General features: G+C 46.9%; 1 protein-coding gene across 1 annotated transcript in view; it reads left to right on the top strand.

Annotated features, from left to right (window-relative positions):
* The first annotated feature begins 12,065 nt into the window (after positions 1–12,065).
* ATPAF1 (ATP synthase mitochondrial F1 complex assembly factor 1) overlaps positions 12,066–17,636 on the top strand; it is a 31,063-nt gene continuing 25,492 nt past the window's right edge. Inside the window, exons 1-2 of the mRNA XM_066376176.1 lie at positions 12,066–12,969; positions 16,576–16,684. Coding sequence (XP_066232273.1) covers positions 12,641–12,969; positions 16,576–16,684 — 438 coding nt within the window. The 5' untranslated portion in view covers positions 12,066–12,640. The remainder of the gene's footprint in view (positions 12,970–16,575; positions 16,685–17,636) is intronic.

Raw genomic sequence — 17,636 nt, 5'->3', positions numbered from 1 at the left:
GGCTTCTTTAAACACTGAATTCCCAATTTTGCTCTCTTAGTCAAGCCCCTCAGTGAGATCTTCTGAGCATGGCTTTTAAGGTCTATAATGACCAAGGAAGTAACAGAAAAGGCAAATAAGGCCCAAAAGAAGTCAGGAAATACCAACTTTTGGCTCCAGCGCCCTAAGGGGTTTCACAGCATTCTATCAAGGCCCTGCTCCAGAGTGGAAAGAAAGGTCATTGAACTGAAGCCTGCCAGGCTTCCCGGCCCCACCGGTGACACACTTGTGCTGTGGAAAGAGGGACATGAGAAGGTAAGCTGCCCCCTTTCTCCATGGAGGGAGGGTTCAGTCTCTTCTAGTCCTGCTCCAGCTACCTGTGACCTGACCTTGCCCAGCGTGCTGGGAATTGCCACTGAAGGCCCAAGGACATCGTTCACGAGCCTAAGGTATTTCTTCCAAAAGCAGATAAGCTAATCTCATTTCTTGTAAACACAAGGGCCATCTACTATGTCTTGCCTGAATATTTAAGTTTTATTTATCCCTCAAAGATCTCTACTGTGGGTATTGACAGTCTGATTTTATTGCTTTATTTAATGTTTAGTATCTCCTTTGTTCCTCCTATCTCAATGCCCCATGCCTATTATAGGCTGGGACCTGCTGGTAATTCCAGCTAGAAGCAGTGGTCACTAGGACTTAAACTCTAACTACAAAGTGTAGAAATGTAACACCCTTTCCCTAAGTACTTGCAGGTTTTATAGGTCACTCAGCAAACTGTTCAAACACTGTCCAAGAGGCACTTCCAGCATTACATCATCCAAGGACTGACTTTCACATGGACAGGTCCACACACCGTAATCCTGACAACTCACTCCCACTGCACCTTTCAGCCTGCCTCACCAAATCAGGAACTTTCTACTTGTGTGGGACCAACACCTATCTGTGTCTCCATACTAATTAGACAAAAATCTGTATCCTAATCTATCTCACCCTAAATATCAACCTAATCCCACCCCATGAGCCTCTTCCAGTTCCTAATACACTATCCATCAATGTAAGGACCAAACAAGCTATACAGGTAATTTCTCTTCTTATTGCTTTAAGAAATCTCTACAAAAGTAGATCTAGGAACAAGGGGACTCACCACACTGCCCTGTCTTATTCCTATTTACTCTCTCTCTCTCTCTCTCTCTCTCTGAAGCCCAGCGAATTCGTAAACATGGAATCAGTGGTTTCACACAAACTGGGCGTCTTACTATTGCCTTTCATTAGTTCACTCACTTTCCTATTTACTTTTCTAACTTTTAAACCCTGCCTCTTACATTTGTTTACCAGTTTCTTACAGAACTGCATGCAGACCTTCGCCAATCAGACCACTGGAAAAATCTACCTAACCCTACACATCAACCCTGAAACCTGCCCTCATGAAACAGAAAAATCTGAAACCCTGTATCAGCAAACCTCCTATATTCTATCTTTCAACCTCTACAGGTCCCCAAACCCTAAAGCTTTCCCATATTCCTGAAGAACTAGGAGAATAAATAGCAACACCTCTTAACGCTTCTCAGTCTTTTTCCCTTCACATAGTAAAAGGACAAGATCACTGGGTCTTTTTGGAGCCTACAAACGGACATGAAACATTTCTTTTAACTCAAGCTAACTGCTCTCTCCAGGTCTGCCAGGAAAAAATATCTCTACCTTTACCATGGAATAACTTTCACACACACACACACACACACACACACACACCCGCTATACAACCCTCCTTATCTCTGCATTGCTAATCTCCAAATACCTGCCTTTTTCTTTATTAAATTCCTACAGGCTGGGATGAGAGAAATCTCTAGGATTACCTACAATCAAATGCTCCTACACTCCTATTCCCCAGTACCCCAAGGAGAACTTCATGAGGGAAATATCAAATAGGTACGGATGACAGCAGGAAGAAGCCGCCCCTCAGCCCGAGAAGTTCCCTCCTGAATGTTCTCCAAACTCCCCCTTCCTTTTCAAGCACACATACGCAGTCCTTCTAAAAACTTATACCAACAGGTTCCCTGTCTCCTAAAATCTCCATATGTCCTCCCATTCAAGAGGAACCAGACCAGCATGTCTCATGAGACTCATCCAGGAGACCATTGATCACCATGTCACTCTGTCCACTCGGCGCTAGCAGCAAGCAACTAACAATTATTACCTCGCAAAATTTTTTTACTTCCTCACTCAGGTTTTCAGAAACATCGCCTGGTTCAGACCTCACAGCATGGAAATTGACGACCTCCTTAACTGGATGAGGGTCTTGGCTTGGCAAGGTTCCCTTCTCAAGTTCTCTCCAGAAGAAAAATAATTTTCCAATTGTTTCTCCTCTTTCTCCTCATCGCCCCTCACCATATATTATAAAATTAATAACTGCCTTTCTTTTATATGTAACCACAGAGTCGAGAAATGATAGATACGTGAATTCCAAACTGCCCTCTTGATGTTCCGCTTATCTGTCAGACCTCACCCTTACTGGACTATTGACCCTGAGACAGAGGAATTCCAAAAAGTTGACAACCCGCCCCAAGGAGGGGCTCCGGACACACCAGGACTTTTGATTCAACACCCACATGCTCGAAGCCCCCCAAGGAGGAGCATTCCGGACATACCAGGACTTTTGCCTCAGTATCCCCTCAGGCTCTCCCAAACACTACATAACTCGCCCCTAGTCTGTAACCGGTGCTCTTCTCCCCCAGGAGAAGTGCCCGGCAGGGTTCCTTTCTTCCTTTCAATAAAGCCTGTTACTCTGGTCTTTCGGACTCCCATGGATTCCAACACAAAGTATCACATTTTGGAGAGGCCTATTCTGAACACCTAGCAATCCTCTGGGTGAGCTACTCAATTTCTTTGGTGTTTGTAATGTCATGGGTGTTCATAGGCCTGATTTTATTTCCATCCAGAATTGCATGTCTGACCTCTTCTCTCCTCTCCTCTCCTCTCCTCTCTTCTTCTCTCCTCTCCTTTACTTTACTTTTCTTTCTTTTTCTTTTTATGGGGGTGGGGGTGGGGGACTCAGATGCCTTTTAAACAGGAAATGTTACAAAAGGTCTGGCCCTATGGTCCCACACTTATCAGCTGAGTGGCTTGTGACACCCTTGGCCTAGTGACCTGGTACCCAGACTCCAGGAGAGCTTTTACTTCTCCTGTGTTTCCCTGCCTCACACACGATCCATTGCCCAGTTTATTCTATTTTTCCTCTGTATGTATCTCAAAAAAAAAAAAAAAAAAAAAGCGGTGCTCTCCTGCTGCAAGACAAATAACACCTTCCTCTGCCCCCCCCCCCCCTCACAGTTTTGGGGCTGTGAAGAACACAGCTAGCTGCTAAGAATGTTCACAAGCTCAGGATTCTGCAGGTGGACATGGGTGTCCTCGTGCCCCACGGTAGGGTCCACCGGGGTTTGATACCACACTCCCTAGAAGGACTCACAGGATTCCACAAGGCTGACTTCCTGGAGGTCAAACTGACACCACCAATCACCATCGTGTGGCCGTAGTGCCTCCCTCCCCACCACCACCAACACGCCACCCATCAGCTTGTTGGCCCAAGGCCCCAAGGACACTAAGATGTTCTTATCGGGTGTTATGTCCGATGGGCACAGAGATCTCCTCTGAGGAGCCGGCCAGTCAGGCCTCTCTCATTCCCTAGAATGCTTAAGGGTTTTTTTTTCCTTTGTCTTTTTTGTTTGCTTTTTTGTCATCTCCTCCCCCCTCCCTTCTTCTTTTTGGTGAGAGAGGAAGGAAAATAATGAGGCGGACTCTCGCATGCACCCTGCCGAGATCCGCCAGGCAACCCCATCTAGGGCTGATGCTTGAACACTTGAGGTATTTATATCACCTGAGGCTGTCACATTCCACTCTGACAGAGCAATCTTCAGCGCCCACTGGCTGTGGGAGGAGAAGAGGGAGAAGAAGGGGGAGAAGGGGGGGAGAGGCATTGTTGGGCAGATAAAATGTATTATGCTCACTTTGTTAAAGATGACACGAGGAGGCCATCGCCCAGGTGATATTAATGTGTGTTGGGGGTGGGCTAAAGGCAGGCAGACTCCTTGTAGCCTGGGGCTTGGTTTTGGGATTAAGCCTTTCCCACCCTTTTTTGATGTGGGGTGGTACAATCCAATCATGCCTCAGAGAAGTGACTTTGTATTAGAGACTTCCCTATTTTGTATATTGGATTAAGGGTTTGGATTTCTACACTATAAAATGGGGACAGAGTGGGAGCTGGCTCTCTTGGTTCCTGGGATGATTAGCATGAGAGAGCAGAGGGAGCAGAGCAGAGAGCAGAAAGAGGCCATGTGGCCAGGAGAAGCAGCCAAGATGGCGGAGTATTGAGTGAGAGGCCAGTTTGTGCAGTTTGACGCTGGATAAGGAAGGAGATGGGGGAACTGAGGAGAATAAGGCTGGTGAGCTAGAAACCTTTGATTCTAGGAAACTCGGATAAGTCAGTGGCTTTGTGAGCACTGAATGTGAGGGGGTTTTGGAGCCCAGTGTGTATTTTTACTTGCCCGCCGGGTGCAAACTAGAATTAAAGAAAATGGCCTATCAGTTTTTGGCTCTATTGTTTCTTTACCGACTGTCCGAATCCAATGCGAACCTGCATGGGCCAGAAGGCTGCTTTGATAGTGGCCGTGGCTTTTGGCTTTACAGGCATATGGTCACTTCTCCTTGTGTGCCCATGAAGACAGTAGGCACGGCCACCATCACAGCCGCCTGGCCCATGCAGGTTCGCATTAGATTCGGACAGATGGTAATGAAATGATGGAGCCACAAACTGGTGGACCATTACCTTTAATCCTAGCTTGCACCCGGCGGGCAAGTAAAAACACACACACTGGGCTCCAAAACCCTCATTCAGCGCTCACAAAGCTACTGACTTATCCGAGTTTCCTAGAATCAAAGTTTCTAGCTCACCAGCCTTATTCACCTCTGTTCCCCATCTCCTTCTCTCTGCACAAACTCTGCACTAACTGGCTTCTTCTTTAGCACTCCGCCATCTTGGCTGCTTCCCCTGGCCCGACCCGAGAGAGAGCAAGATCCCGGTCTGCCCCACTTTACAGTGTAGAAATCAAACCCTTTAATCCAATATACAAACAAGGAAGTCTCTGATACAAAGTCACTTATATGAGGCATAATGGGATTCCTCATGAGAGTGCACCACCCCACATCAAAAAGGGTGGGAAAGGCTTAGTCCTAAAACCAAGCCCCAGGCTACAAGGATCCTGCCTGCCCATAGCCCGCTCCCAACACACATTAATATAATTACACCCATTCCAAGCATAAGGGCAACTAATATCATCACCTGGGAGACAGGCTTCCACGTGGGCAGCGCCATCTTTAACAAAGTGAGCATAATATATTTTATCTGCCCAACAGTGCCCTGACCGGGGATGGAAACTGGAACATCCATATGCAGGGCTGGCACTCTATCTATGGAGCCACCAGCCAGGTGTTAGAAAATGGCCGGGAATTTTTTTTTTTTTTTTTACAGAGACAGAGAGAGAGTCAGAGGGATAGACAGGGACAGACAGACAGGAACAGAGAGATGAGAAGCATCAATCATTAGTTTTTCGTTGCGCATTACAACACCTTAATTGTTCATTGATTGCTTTCTCATATGTGCCTTGACTACAGCAGACCGAATAACCCCTTACTTGAGCCAGCAACCTTGGGCTTTAGCTGGTGAGCCTTGCTCAAACCAGATGAGCCCACACTCAAGCTGGTGACCTCGGGGCCTTGAACCTGGGTCCTCCACATCCCAGTCTGACACTCTGTCCACTAGGCCACTGCCTGGTCAGGCAAAAATGGCCGGGAGGGAATGGCTGGGAATTTGATTGTTGTCCTGAGACAACAGTCTTTGGCACGGGACTTTAGAAGGCCAAGTCCTGCGGGGGCAGAACACTGCCGCTGCAAGCACTGATAAGATTGTTTAAGGCAGTGGTTCTCAACCTATGGATCAAGACCCCGGGCGGGGGTCGAACGACCAAAACACAGGGGTCGCCTAAAGCCATCGGAAAATACATATTTATTATACAATACATTTTAAAATAAAATATGTATTTCCGTGGCTTTAGGCGACCCCTGTGTTTTGGTCGTTTGACCCCCGCCGGGGTCGCTACCTATAGGTTGAGAACCGCTGGTTTAAAGGAAACAAGGGATACCTATGGCCTTTTCTCTACACACCTGAAAGGTATTAATTCATAACCCTTCTCTGTACCTGAACTCAGGCTCTGCTAATTTGCTTGATGAGCAAAGAGACCAATAAATACGATGAGGCTGCAGAGATCTAGGCTCTCAGTCCTAGAGGCTGGGAGTATCCTGTAGCCATCTTTTCTCTATCTTGTGTCTCGTGTGTTTTTCTTAGGTCCTGCTATGCTTTCCTTTCGTGCACACCCTTTGCTGAGCCAGTCACAGCATGCACCAAACGCACAGTAAGTATTTTACTAATATTGATCAGCTGACAGGCCTCAGTCAAAACAAATCGCTCAGGCCCTGGCCGGTTGGCTCAGCGGTAGAGCGTCGGCCTGGCGTGCAGGGGACCCGGGTTCGATTCCTGGCCAGGGCACATAGGAGAAGCGCCCATTTGCTTCTCCACCACCACCCCCCTCCTTCCTCTCTGTCTCTCTCTTCCCTTCCTGCAGCCAAGGCTCCATTGGAGCAAAGATGGCCTGGGCGCTGGGGATGGCTCCTTGGCCTCTGCCCCAGGCGCTAGAGTGGCTCTGGTCGCAACAGAGCGACGTCCCGGAGGGGCAGAGCGTTGCCCCTGGTGGGCGTGCCGGGTGGATCCCGGTCGGGTGCATGCGGGAGTCTGTCTGACTGTCTCTCCCCGTTTCCAGCTTCAAGAAAGATAAAAAAATAAAAAAAAAATCGCTCAGTTTGCCAGGCAGATTTTATTTCAGGTAAATGAGAAATTTCAATTTTGTCCACCGTGGAGATTATGGCATCTCCAGCTTGTCCGGTCCCTGTTCAATTTCTAGATGAGATTATTGAACTATAAAGTCAAATTTAGTCAGCTTTATTAAGAAGTGTTTCCTGTAAATCATTCCTAGGAACAAGAAGGTCATCAGTGAGCAGGACACAGTGGTGCATGTCTTCATCCTATAAAGAGGATTAACAAAGCTACAGGGTTAGGATGATGACATGGAGTTAAAGAAAGCCAAGGGACTGACAAGTGTCGAGTGTGATGAGAATCTAATAAAGAAAGGAGAGTCCATAACTGTCTCTTCTGCTTATTTACATAACTTGGCTGTAGCAGAGAAAGCCCTTACCCAGGGAGGGAGCCCTTTTGCTACGGAGTCAAATTTTTGACCCTAATAATTTATATGTCTGTGTCTATAATGAGCTCTATGTTCTCCAAGGTACAGTGATTTTTCTTTAAGGTGTCCCCTGCTGGGAGCTTTAGAAGATTTTGAGAGATTTCACAGTTTGGTTCTCTTCTGGGTGCCACTGAATCGTGTCAGGTATATTTGATTTTAATAAGGCATTGGGCCTGACCAGGCGGTGGCGCAGTGGATAGAGCATTGGACTGGGATTCAGAGGACCCAGGTGTGAGACCCCGAGGTTGCCAGCTTGAGCAAGGGGTTACTCGGTCTGCTGAGAGCCCGCGGTCAAGGCACATATGAGAAAGCAATCAATGAACAACTAAAGTGCCACAATGAAAAACTGATGATTGATGGTTCTCATCTCTCTCAGTTCCTGTCTGTCCCTATCTATCCCTCTCTCTGACTCTCTGTCTCAGTAAAAAAAAAATAAAAAAAAAAAAAATAAAAGCATTGGGCCACGAAGAGAAATTGGAAACCCCATGGTGACAATAGCCAGTCAAGCCCAGGAAACCTCTAAACTGCTTTGGTTTTGGAAGGGGAAAAGATCGGGTTCCTCCGAGTTTGTCAGGGTTCATTAGCAGACTGTTTTAAAATGTGATGTAACCTAAGTATTTTACTGGGGTTGAAGAGAACCCGAGCTTGTCCTAGAATATGAAGTATATTTCTACCTATCAGATATGAGTGACATCTCTGGAAGATTCAGTGCTCTTCAGTTTTTAGTCTCTAAGGCAGGGGTAGTCAACCTTTTTATACCTACCGCCCACTTTTGTATCTCTGTTAGTAGTAAAATTTTTTTTTTTTTTTTTAATTTTTTAAAAAAAATTTATTCATGTTAGAGAGGAGACAGAGAGAGGAGAGAGAGACAGAGAGAGGAGCTGGAAGCATCAACTCCCATATGTGCCTTGACCAGGCAAGCCCAGGGTTTCGAACCGGCGACCTCAGCATTTCCAGGTTGACACTTTATCCACTGCGCCACCACAGGTCAGGCAGTAGTAAAGTTTTCTAACCGCCCACCAGTTCTACAGTAATGGTGATTTATAAAGTAGGGAAGTAACTTTACTTTATAAAATTTATAAAGCAGTTACAGCAAGTTATAGCATATAATAATAATTACTTACCAAGTACTTTATGTCAGATTTTCGCTAAGTTTGGCAGAATAAATCTTTATAAAACAACTTACTATAGTTAAATCTATCTTTTTATTTATACTTTGGTCATTCCGCTACCTCCCACCATGAAAGCTGGAACGCCCACTAGTGGGTGGTAGGGACCAGGTTGACTACTTCTGCTCTAAAGCAATAGGTGGGAGTTTCCATTTATCCCTGGGGCACTCCTGTCCAGCTAAACTTGTCATCTTCCCAGGTGAAAACAGAGAGGTGTTTTTGCCTTTTTCTTTTACAGACATGCTCAAACAGGCACTACATAACTTGATCATCACTGAAGAATATTGGCAATCTACCAGAATAGCTGATCCTGGATTATGTGCATTTGGAACCACAGGATGTCTGGGAATAACCATTTTATGTGTAACTTTGAGGTCCTGTATCAATCTCTATCAGTCTCTATTCTAAGGTGACCAACTTTTTTACAATGAAAAGGAGGACAAAAATAAATTGAAGAAAACTATCATAAATAAAAAAAACATTTTATTCATTGCAATAATAATACACTATAATATGATAAATGCATAATAAAAACATTTAATATTTTATATTATAATTATACTTACATACCTATTTTAATAATTGTAAGAAAAAGGTACTCATTTAGACATAAATGTCACATCACATGCAATGAATTGACTGCACTGATCGAATACAGACATTTACAGATTAGTCTTCTAATATCAAAAAGGACATGTAGAAGGACACTTTTCAAGAGAGGACAGAACTTACAAAAGAAGGACTGTCCTCCCTAAAGGAGGATGATTGGTCACCTTACCAAAACCAAACACCTGATCAACCACCCTCTAAAACTTACTCCACCCTTCCTCCTCTCCATAAAAGGTAACTTTATCCTTCCAGCTGTTCAGGCCAAAAGTCTGTAAGTCATCCTCAACTCCTTTCATTCTCTCACACCCAAATTCACTCCATTAGCAAAATCTTTAGGCTTTGCTTTCAAAACCACTTTCTATCACTGTCACCTTATTCTAAACACCACATCTCTCACTTGGATTATCAGTCTCCCTGTAGGGTGATCAATCACCCTAGTTTGTCTGGGACTGAGGAGGTTTCCAGGACATAGGACTTTCAATGCTAAAACCAGGAAACCTCTTAGTAAATCAGGACAAACTGGTCACCTTTGGGAGAGCTTCCATTCTTTCCCCATGCCCTATATTCCACCAGCAGCCAGAATGATCCTTAAAAAAAAAAAAAAACTTTGGCCCTGACCAGTTGGCTCTGTGGTAGAGCGTCAGTTTGGCATGCGGAAGTCCTGGGTTCAATTCCTGGTCAGGGCACACAGGGGAAGCAACCATTTGCTTCTCCATCCCTACCCCTCCCCTATCTCTCTTCCCCTCTGTAGCCATGGCTCAATTGGTTCAAGCACATTAGCATCAGGTGCTGAGGATGGCTCTGTGGAGTCTCCACCTCAGGTGTTAAAAATAGCTCAGTTATGCCTGACCAGGTGGTGGCGCAGTGGATAGAGCGTCGGACTGGGATGCGGAAGGACCCAGGTTCGAGACCCGAGGTTGCCAGCTTGAGCGCGGGCTCATCTGGCTTGAGCAAAGAGCTCACCAGCTTGGACCCAAGGTCGCTGGCTCCAGCAGGGGGTTACTCGGTCTGCTGAAGGCCCGCGGTCAAGGCACATGTGAGAAAGCAATCAATGAACAACTAAGAAGTCGCAACGCGCAACGAGAAACTGATGATTGATGCTTCTCATCTGTCTCCGTTCCTGTCTGTCCCTGTCTATCTCTGCCTCTGTAAAATAAAATTAAAAAAAAAAAAAAATAGCTCAGTTGCGCGTGCGGAGGACCCGGGTTCGATTCCCGGCCAGGGCACACAGGAGAAGCGCCCATTTGCCGCCCATTTGCTTCTCCACCCCTCCGCCGCGCTTTCCTCTCTGTCTCTCTCTTCCCCTCCCGCAGCCAAGGCTCCATTGGAGCAAAGATGGCCCAGGCGCTGGGGATGGCTCTGTGGCCTCTGCCTCAGGCGTTAGAGTGGCTCTGGTCGCAACATGGCGACGCCCAGGATGGGCAGAGCATCGCCCCCTGGTGGGCAGAGCGTAGCCCCTGGTGGGCGTGCCGGGTGGATCCCGGTCGGGCGCATGCGGGAGTCTGTCTGACTGTCTCTCCCTGTTTCTAGCTTCAGAAAAATGAAAAAAAAAAAAAAAAAAAAAAAAATAGCTCAGTTGCAAGCATGACTCTAGATGAGCAAAGCCATCAGCCCCAGACAGGGGTTGCCGGGTAGATCACAGTCAAGGCATTTGCAGGAGTTTATCTCCCCTCCTTTCACTTGGGGGAAAAAATAGATCTTGTTATTTTTCTGCTCAAAACCTACGGTGACTTGCCATTTCATTCAGATTTAAAACCAAAGCCCTTAACCAAGGCCTACAAAGCCCAGAGCAATCTAAGTATGCTTCCCCATACTTCTTTCACACAATAACCTTCTTGATGTTCCACAAGCAAGTTCCTCCTGCATCAGAGCCTTTGCACCTGCCATTTCCTCTTTCTGGAAGGCTCTTCTGCTAAGTCAGTGATCTTCAACCATTGAACTGCAAGAATTTTTAAAACATGAAATACCTGACTAGTCAGGGGCACTGAGCTCTTTTCCCTTAGATTGTCAAATTAAAAAGTGACAATAGCCAACACAATAGCCATCTGGTGTGAATGAATCAAAATTTACCTATATCTTTGTATATTTTGGTATGCCATAGAATTTTAGTAATTAGTTTACGTGTGCCATGAGATGAAAAAGGTTGAAAATTGCTGCAGTAGGTACTGTATCCATACAGATCATTCCCTCACTTCCTTCAGGTCTCTGCTCAAGTATCACATAGCTCTGTTCTCTTAGTGTGCTTTTTAAAAAGTAAATAGCATGTATCATCATCTAACATATATGTATTTATTGATTCACCCGACTAGACTGTAAGCTCCCAGAATTAATGTAAACAAGGAAATAAATACCTAAGAATTTCAGATAGTAATAACTGCTAAGAAGAATAAAAAATAAGGCAATGAGAAGAATATAAGGGATGGGGGGAGTGCATCAAGAAAAGCCCCTTTGAGGCAGGTGCTGACTTGTGAATCCAGCCCTAATGATGAGGAGGCCACATGTAAATCCAAGTAGCAGGACCAGCCAGTGTAACAAATCCTGTGGCAAGTACAGGCTGCCACACTTGGAAGAATTTAGTAACCTGAGTCCATCAAACTACTCCCAGCATAGGCCACAGTCAGAGCCAGTCTCCATCAGTATAGGTTGGACTGAGCAGAGCTGAAGGCTCTGTCCCTGCCCCTCAGGGGTCCATCATTCAGGAAGGATTTCCATCAGGTAAGACCCAGACAGAAGGGACTTCCATGCAGGCAAATCTGATCAGAGCGATCACAGAGGGCCTACTCCAGGCCTGGCCCTGTGCTGGGAGCAGGAGAGACAGAGATAGATGTTGATGTCACTGTCCCTAACCCCAGAAGCTCACACGTGTTCAGGGGGTGAAGAAGGTGGCAGCATTGGATGAAGAAAAAGGAAGAAAGCATTCTGGGAATCACAAATAGCCTATATAATAAAGCCTTGTCAGGACAAGTACAGGTGTCTCTTTGGGGAGGAGTAGTTCAGTTTGTCCGGAGTTCAAGATGGTTGTCAGGAAGCAGAGGGAGACAGGGCTTGGGAGGCAGCTGGCTTAACTCCCAGCCTGTTTCCTTAACTGTAAAATGAGGAGAAAATCTGCCTCACAGGGTGTGAAGTAAGTGTCCTGCACACACAGACGCTTAGTAAAGAAAAGCTGCTCTTGTGATAACAACTGATGAAAGGACCTTTGATGCTGAAGAACAACCACTGCAGTAAGTGCCAAGAGAATATAGGAGAGGGCAAACTCGGCGAGCACCTGCAGATCCGAGCGGCTTTCAAGAGGAGACTTGGAGAGCAGAGGCTGCTGGTACCGTGAATCCGGAGAGGCTGCGGGGCGGAAGCGAGCGGTAGCACAAGGAAGTGCCACGCGCGCGGACGCGGCGGGATCCCTGAGACACTTTCTCCCCGTCCCGCGCTCCCCCCCCCCCCCCCCCCCCCCCCCCCCCCGCCAACTCTGCCCCGGCTCCCGGAACCTTGGGCGCGCGGAACCTCGAAGCCGGAGGGCCGGCGCGACGGACTCGGAGCGCGATGGAGCGAACGCGCAGGCCGCGGGCCGGGGCACCTGAGGACGAGGACGAGGAGGAGAGGGTGGGGGCAGCCATGACTGCCGCGGTGGCGGCAGCGGGTGGTGCGGGTTCGGCCGTCCTGCAGGTGGCTGGCCTCTATCGCGGTCTGTGCGCCGTGCGCAGCCGCACCCTGGGCCTGGGGCTTGTGTCACCCGCGCAGCTGCGCGTGTTCCCGGTGCGCTGCGGCTCTCGCGGGCCCGCGGGGGGCGCGGACGGCAGCGGGATTGGGGCCGACCTCGAGACCAACCCTTTCTACGACCGCTACCGCGATAAGATCCAGCAGCTGCGCAGGTGCGGGCCCCGACGGGCAGGCGGAGGACGGGGAGTGTGGGGGCGGGGAGACAGGGAGAGGGGAGGTGCTTGGGCCGCTTTTTTTGGTGGGTCTTCGGCATTTGAAAGCTTAAAACAGCCTGGAAGATGGGCGCTGTTACTGTTCCCACTCTGATGTATCTAGGCTTAGAGAGGCAACATCACGTTTCTCATGTCACACAGCTAGTGTCACAGCTGAGAGTCTCCGCAAAGCCCTGGCATTTTCTCAAAGCCTCTTAACAGCCATTATGAAGCAGGCAGCCCCAAGACACCTGTCCTTTTAGAAATGGGGAAATGGAGCCTTCCAGAGAAGGCCTGGCCTAGACCTGGTATTTCCAAGCTCCTAGCTGGAGCCCTAACGTCAAGAAAGGCGATTGGAGGTGGGAGCAGGGCATCAAAGACTAGTAGTGTCACAGTTGGATCATCAATTGAACCCTGTCATTGAGATGAGAAAACTGAGGATCAGAGAGACTAAGAGACCTGCCCAAGAACACACAGCTGGGTAGGATTCATCTGACTTGGGATCCAGGGTTTCTAACATCCTGAGCTTCCAAATGAAAGGACCTGGAGATTAGAATAAATTGAGGTGGGTGATAGGGCCCATGGAAGGGTTTGAAGAGTTCAAGTGGAAAGAGCTGAAGGAGATGGAAGGTGAATTAAAGGGGCTTGGGAAAGAATTTGGCAGGGTGGGCAGGCAGTTGTCTTATGAAAGGAAACCAAAGACTAAGTGCTCTAACTTCTTGAGTTCTGTCTCATCTCTGCTTTTATAACCTTAATTTACTCCTCCATCATCTTTGCCTGGACTTTTCCGAGATCAAATGATATTGGGTGCATTCAGGGTGGTATGGCCGTAGACCATCTGGACTCTCGCTGTCATCCTCTAGCTAGTCTTCCCCACTCATCTTGGACCCCTCCAACCCAGTCTGTCTCACTGCTACTATTGTGACCTTTCTCTTTTTAGAAAGAATGGTGGAATAAGCTAATGAATATTTTTGCTCTCCTACAACAGCATTCATATATACTTAAGTATTTGTCATCTTAAAAGCTGTTCCTTGACCTGCATTCCCCTTCAGCCTTTCCTCATTGGTCCCTTTCACAAACAGGCATCTCAGGAGAGTTGTCTACTTATACTCTGAATACTTTATAACCCCTCTTCATTCTTACCCATGGACAAATTAATGACCTATTTTATTCTCCTTCCCCACCAGATCATTCCCATCAACATTGCTGTGTGAGCTTTCCACTGACCGCTGGATGCTGTCCATATTCTTTAGTGTTCCCCACAAGGCTCTTATGCTGTGAGCTTTGTCTCCCTAGCTTTATTCCTAAAACTTCTTGGAGCACTGTGGTCTAGCACAAAGGAATACAGGAATGGAGTTGAGGAAGGATGTTGCAGGTCAGGGGAGCAGCAGCAAAGTACAAAGGCATAAAACCACCTCAAACCATTTGGGAATGTTTGAGCAAATTTTCATCATATACCATAGCATTTTACTGTACTTGCTTATATCTTTGTCCCTCACACTAAACAGTAAGCTCCGTGAGTTGGGGACTTGGTCTTAATTATTTTTGTATCCCCAGAGCCTAGCAAGGTAAACAATAAGTAAGGGACAACAAAGTTTGCTGAATGAATGAAAAGGAGAAGAGAAAGGTTAAGTCCTAAAAGCAGCTGAGTGAGACAGGTCAGGGAGATGGGAGGGAAAGCTGTGTGAATACAAAAAGGAAAAGAGCATGAGGTTGAGGTAGATGAACAGGGAGATGTAAAAGCAGGGCTAAAAAAGGAATCAATAGAACCTGGGCCAAGTTAAGGGAAGAGGCAACACAGGGCCTGGCCTTAGGACCTAGGACCAAATAGGTAGGTGGACATCATGAGATTTTAAAAGGACTTACAGTCCTAATTGGGAAGTACTGGAGCATACTCACTAAAACCTGGGCTCTTAAAGTACCAACCACAGGTATGTAAGCCAACAGCAGGACAAGGCTGTGTGCCCCGCTGATTCCATTTCAGCCCACAATCTGGGTTTTTACATCATATTATGCATTGGTGAGTTGGTCTAGCTCCAGGCCTACTATATCTAGAGTGTGGACAAACTGGAGTGTATCCAGAGAGCAGGTCCACATTAAGAAAGATTCACATGTCACGTATATGAAAAGGGGCCAAGACAAACTGAAGAAATTTGGCCTAGAAAAGAGAGATTTAAGGGGTGATATAGTGATTTTCAAGTACTCGTTTAAAGGGAATTAAACATTTTTTCTTATTCCTGAGGATGAAAGATACAGAGAGATAAATTTAGGCTCATAACATTTTAATAAAAGATGTCCAAGGCAGGGGTACACAGACTCCACTGCCTAAGCCACCCCTTGCTGTCCATCCACTCATCACAGGAGGCCTAGGTGTGGCTGTGGACAGGGGCAGCACTGACCCTGCTTCTGGCCCTTGTGGCCCTGGCTGGGCAGGACACCTGGAGCCACTCTATACCCAGGAGCTTGCCCACTACAATTGAAAAGAAGATGCACACACGCATGTGCATGGCAGGAAAGGAAGTGATGTTTAATGTTACCTCAGGAAAGGACTTTTATGGAACAGGGACCTCCTGTAGTGCCTTAACCAGCCAGGATTCCACCAGACAGGTGAGCAAGATGTGCTTGGGTCTTGTAGACATCACCCATGACACTGAAGGTCTCATGGCCAAGGAGCTGGAGTCTTCACCAAAGTGTATAGAGCCAAGTATCATAGCACTGGTCACATAGCCTGAAGAATTCTTTTTACTTTTTTTTTTTTGTATTTTTCTGAAGTGAAAAGCAGGGAGGCAGACACAGCCTCCTGCATGTGCCTTACTGGGATCCACCCGAAAGCCTGCTAGGGGACGATGCTCTGCCAGTCTGAGGCGTTGCTCTGGTTACAACCAGAGCCACTCTAGTGCCTGAGGCAGAGGCCATGGAGCCATCCTCAGCGCTCAGGCCAACTTTGCTCCAATGAAGCCTTGGCTGCGGGAGGGGAAGAGAGAGATAGAGAGAAAGGAGAGGGGGAAGGGTGGAGAAGTAGATGGGTGCTTTTCCTGTGTGCCCTGACCAGAAATCGAACCCAAGACTTCCACATGCCAAGCCGCCGCTCTACCACTGAGCCAACCGGCCAGGGCCCAAATGCTTTTTTTATCGCTTCATATTAATTTTGAAATATCCCCTAATTTTTGTGAGCAGTATAGTAGTAATGCTATTAGATTCCTGCTTGCGGGTTGGGGGTGGGGACCCAACAAAATGACCTCAACGTCTCCTTCCCATTTTGAGTATTTGAATTCCAAGTACCTAGAGTGTAAGTACCTGAGGGACCGAGCTCTCCTGATACCCTAGAATATTCTGCAGGAGGAAAATGTTACACAGGCTTCTCGAGAAGTAACAATAATTGAATAACTAGACTTCATTTTCCATGTTTTGATTTGTAGGCCTGTGCTGTTGCCTAACTAACTGAAGGCAAAGCCTTCAGCTTCTCAATACCCATGTCCTTGCTTTGTAGAAGTGGGATGTGTTGCTTTGTTCTTGCCAAATCTGAAAAGGCCCAGGTGGTTTAACTTTTGGGTTATCTTTGATCAGGTCTGACCCCGCTGCATTTGAGTCTCGATTGGAGAAGCGCAGTGAGCTTCGGAAGCAGCCAGTAGGGCATTCCAAGCAAGGTGACTTTATCAAATGTATGGAACAGAAGGTAAGACGTCTCCCCTTTTGTGTTGTTTGTTGGCTCACCAGTGCTCTACACCAGTGGTCCCCAACCCCCGGGCTGCGGACCGGTACCGAATAAATAACTTACATTATTTCTGTTTTATTTATATTTAAGTCTGAACGATGTTTTATTTTTAAAAAATGACCAGATTCCCTCTGTTACATTCGTCTAAGACTCACTCTTGACGCTTGTCTTAATCGTGTGATATATTTATCCGTCCCACACCCTCCGCCCCTATGCTTATCCTTGAAATGGGCTCATTAGTGGGTCAGCTGGACGAATTGAACATAGCCTCTCTCTGTTCAGCTCAGTCTCCATGCATAAATGCTATTCTACTTTTTCTGGCAAATTACTGTGGTCATGTGGAGATACAGAGGGATAGAAAGGGTAGTTGCTGCTCCCAGGGGTACAGTTGAGTCATCATGGTAAGGCACACATGGCAGTGAGCTGCAGAGATTGGGGGACAAAAAAGTGTTTAATAGCTGTTATTTTTAAATAAGAATCAAAGCTGGGGAAAGCATGTTGTAAGCTGTGTATAGGAAAATTAATCTAATGCAGTGCTTTTCAAATGTTTTGACCATGACCCATAGTAAGAAACATATTTTTAATTATTATTTTTTTTACAGGGACAGAGAGAAAGTCAGAGAGAGGGATAGATGGGGACAAACAGACAGGAACGGAGAGAGATGAGAAGCATCAATCATCAGTTTTTTGTTGGGACTCCTTAGTTGTTCATTGATTGCTTTCTCATATGTGCCTTGACCGCGGGCCTTCAGCAGACCGAGTAACCCCTTGCTTGAGCCAGCGACCTTGGGTCCAAGCTGGTGAGCTTTTTTTTTGGCTCAAGGCATATGAGCCCGTGCTCAAGCTGGCAACCTCAGGGTCTCGAACCTGGGTCCTTCCGCATCCCAGTCCGATGCTCTATTCACTGTGCCAC

Source organism: Saccopteryx leptura, chromosome 3 (assembly GCF_036850995.1).
Source record: "Saccopteryx leptura isolate mSacLep1 chromosome 3, mSacLep1_pri_phased_curated, whole genome shotgun sequence".
In the NCBI taxonomy this organism is placed as follows: Eukaryota; Metazoa; Chordata; class Mammalia; order Chiroptera; family Emballonuridae; genus Saccopteryx; species Saccopteryx leptura.
Note: the sequence above shows the minus strand (reverse complement) of the source record. Positions and strands in the feature narration are given on the sequence as shown.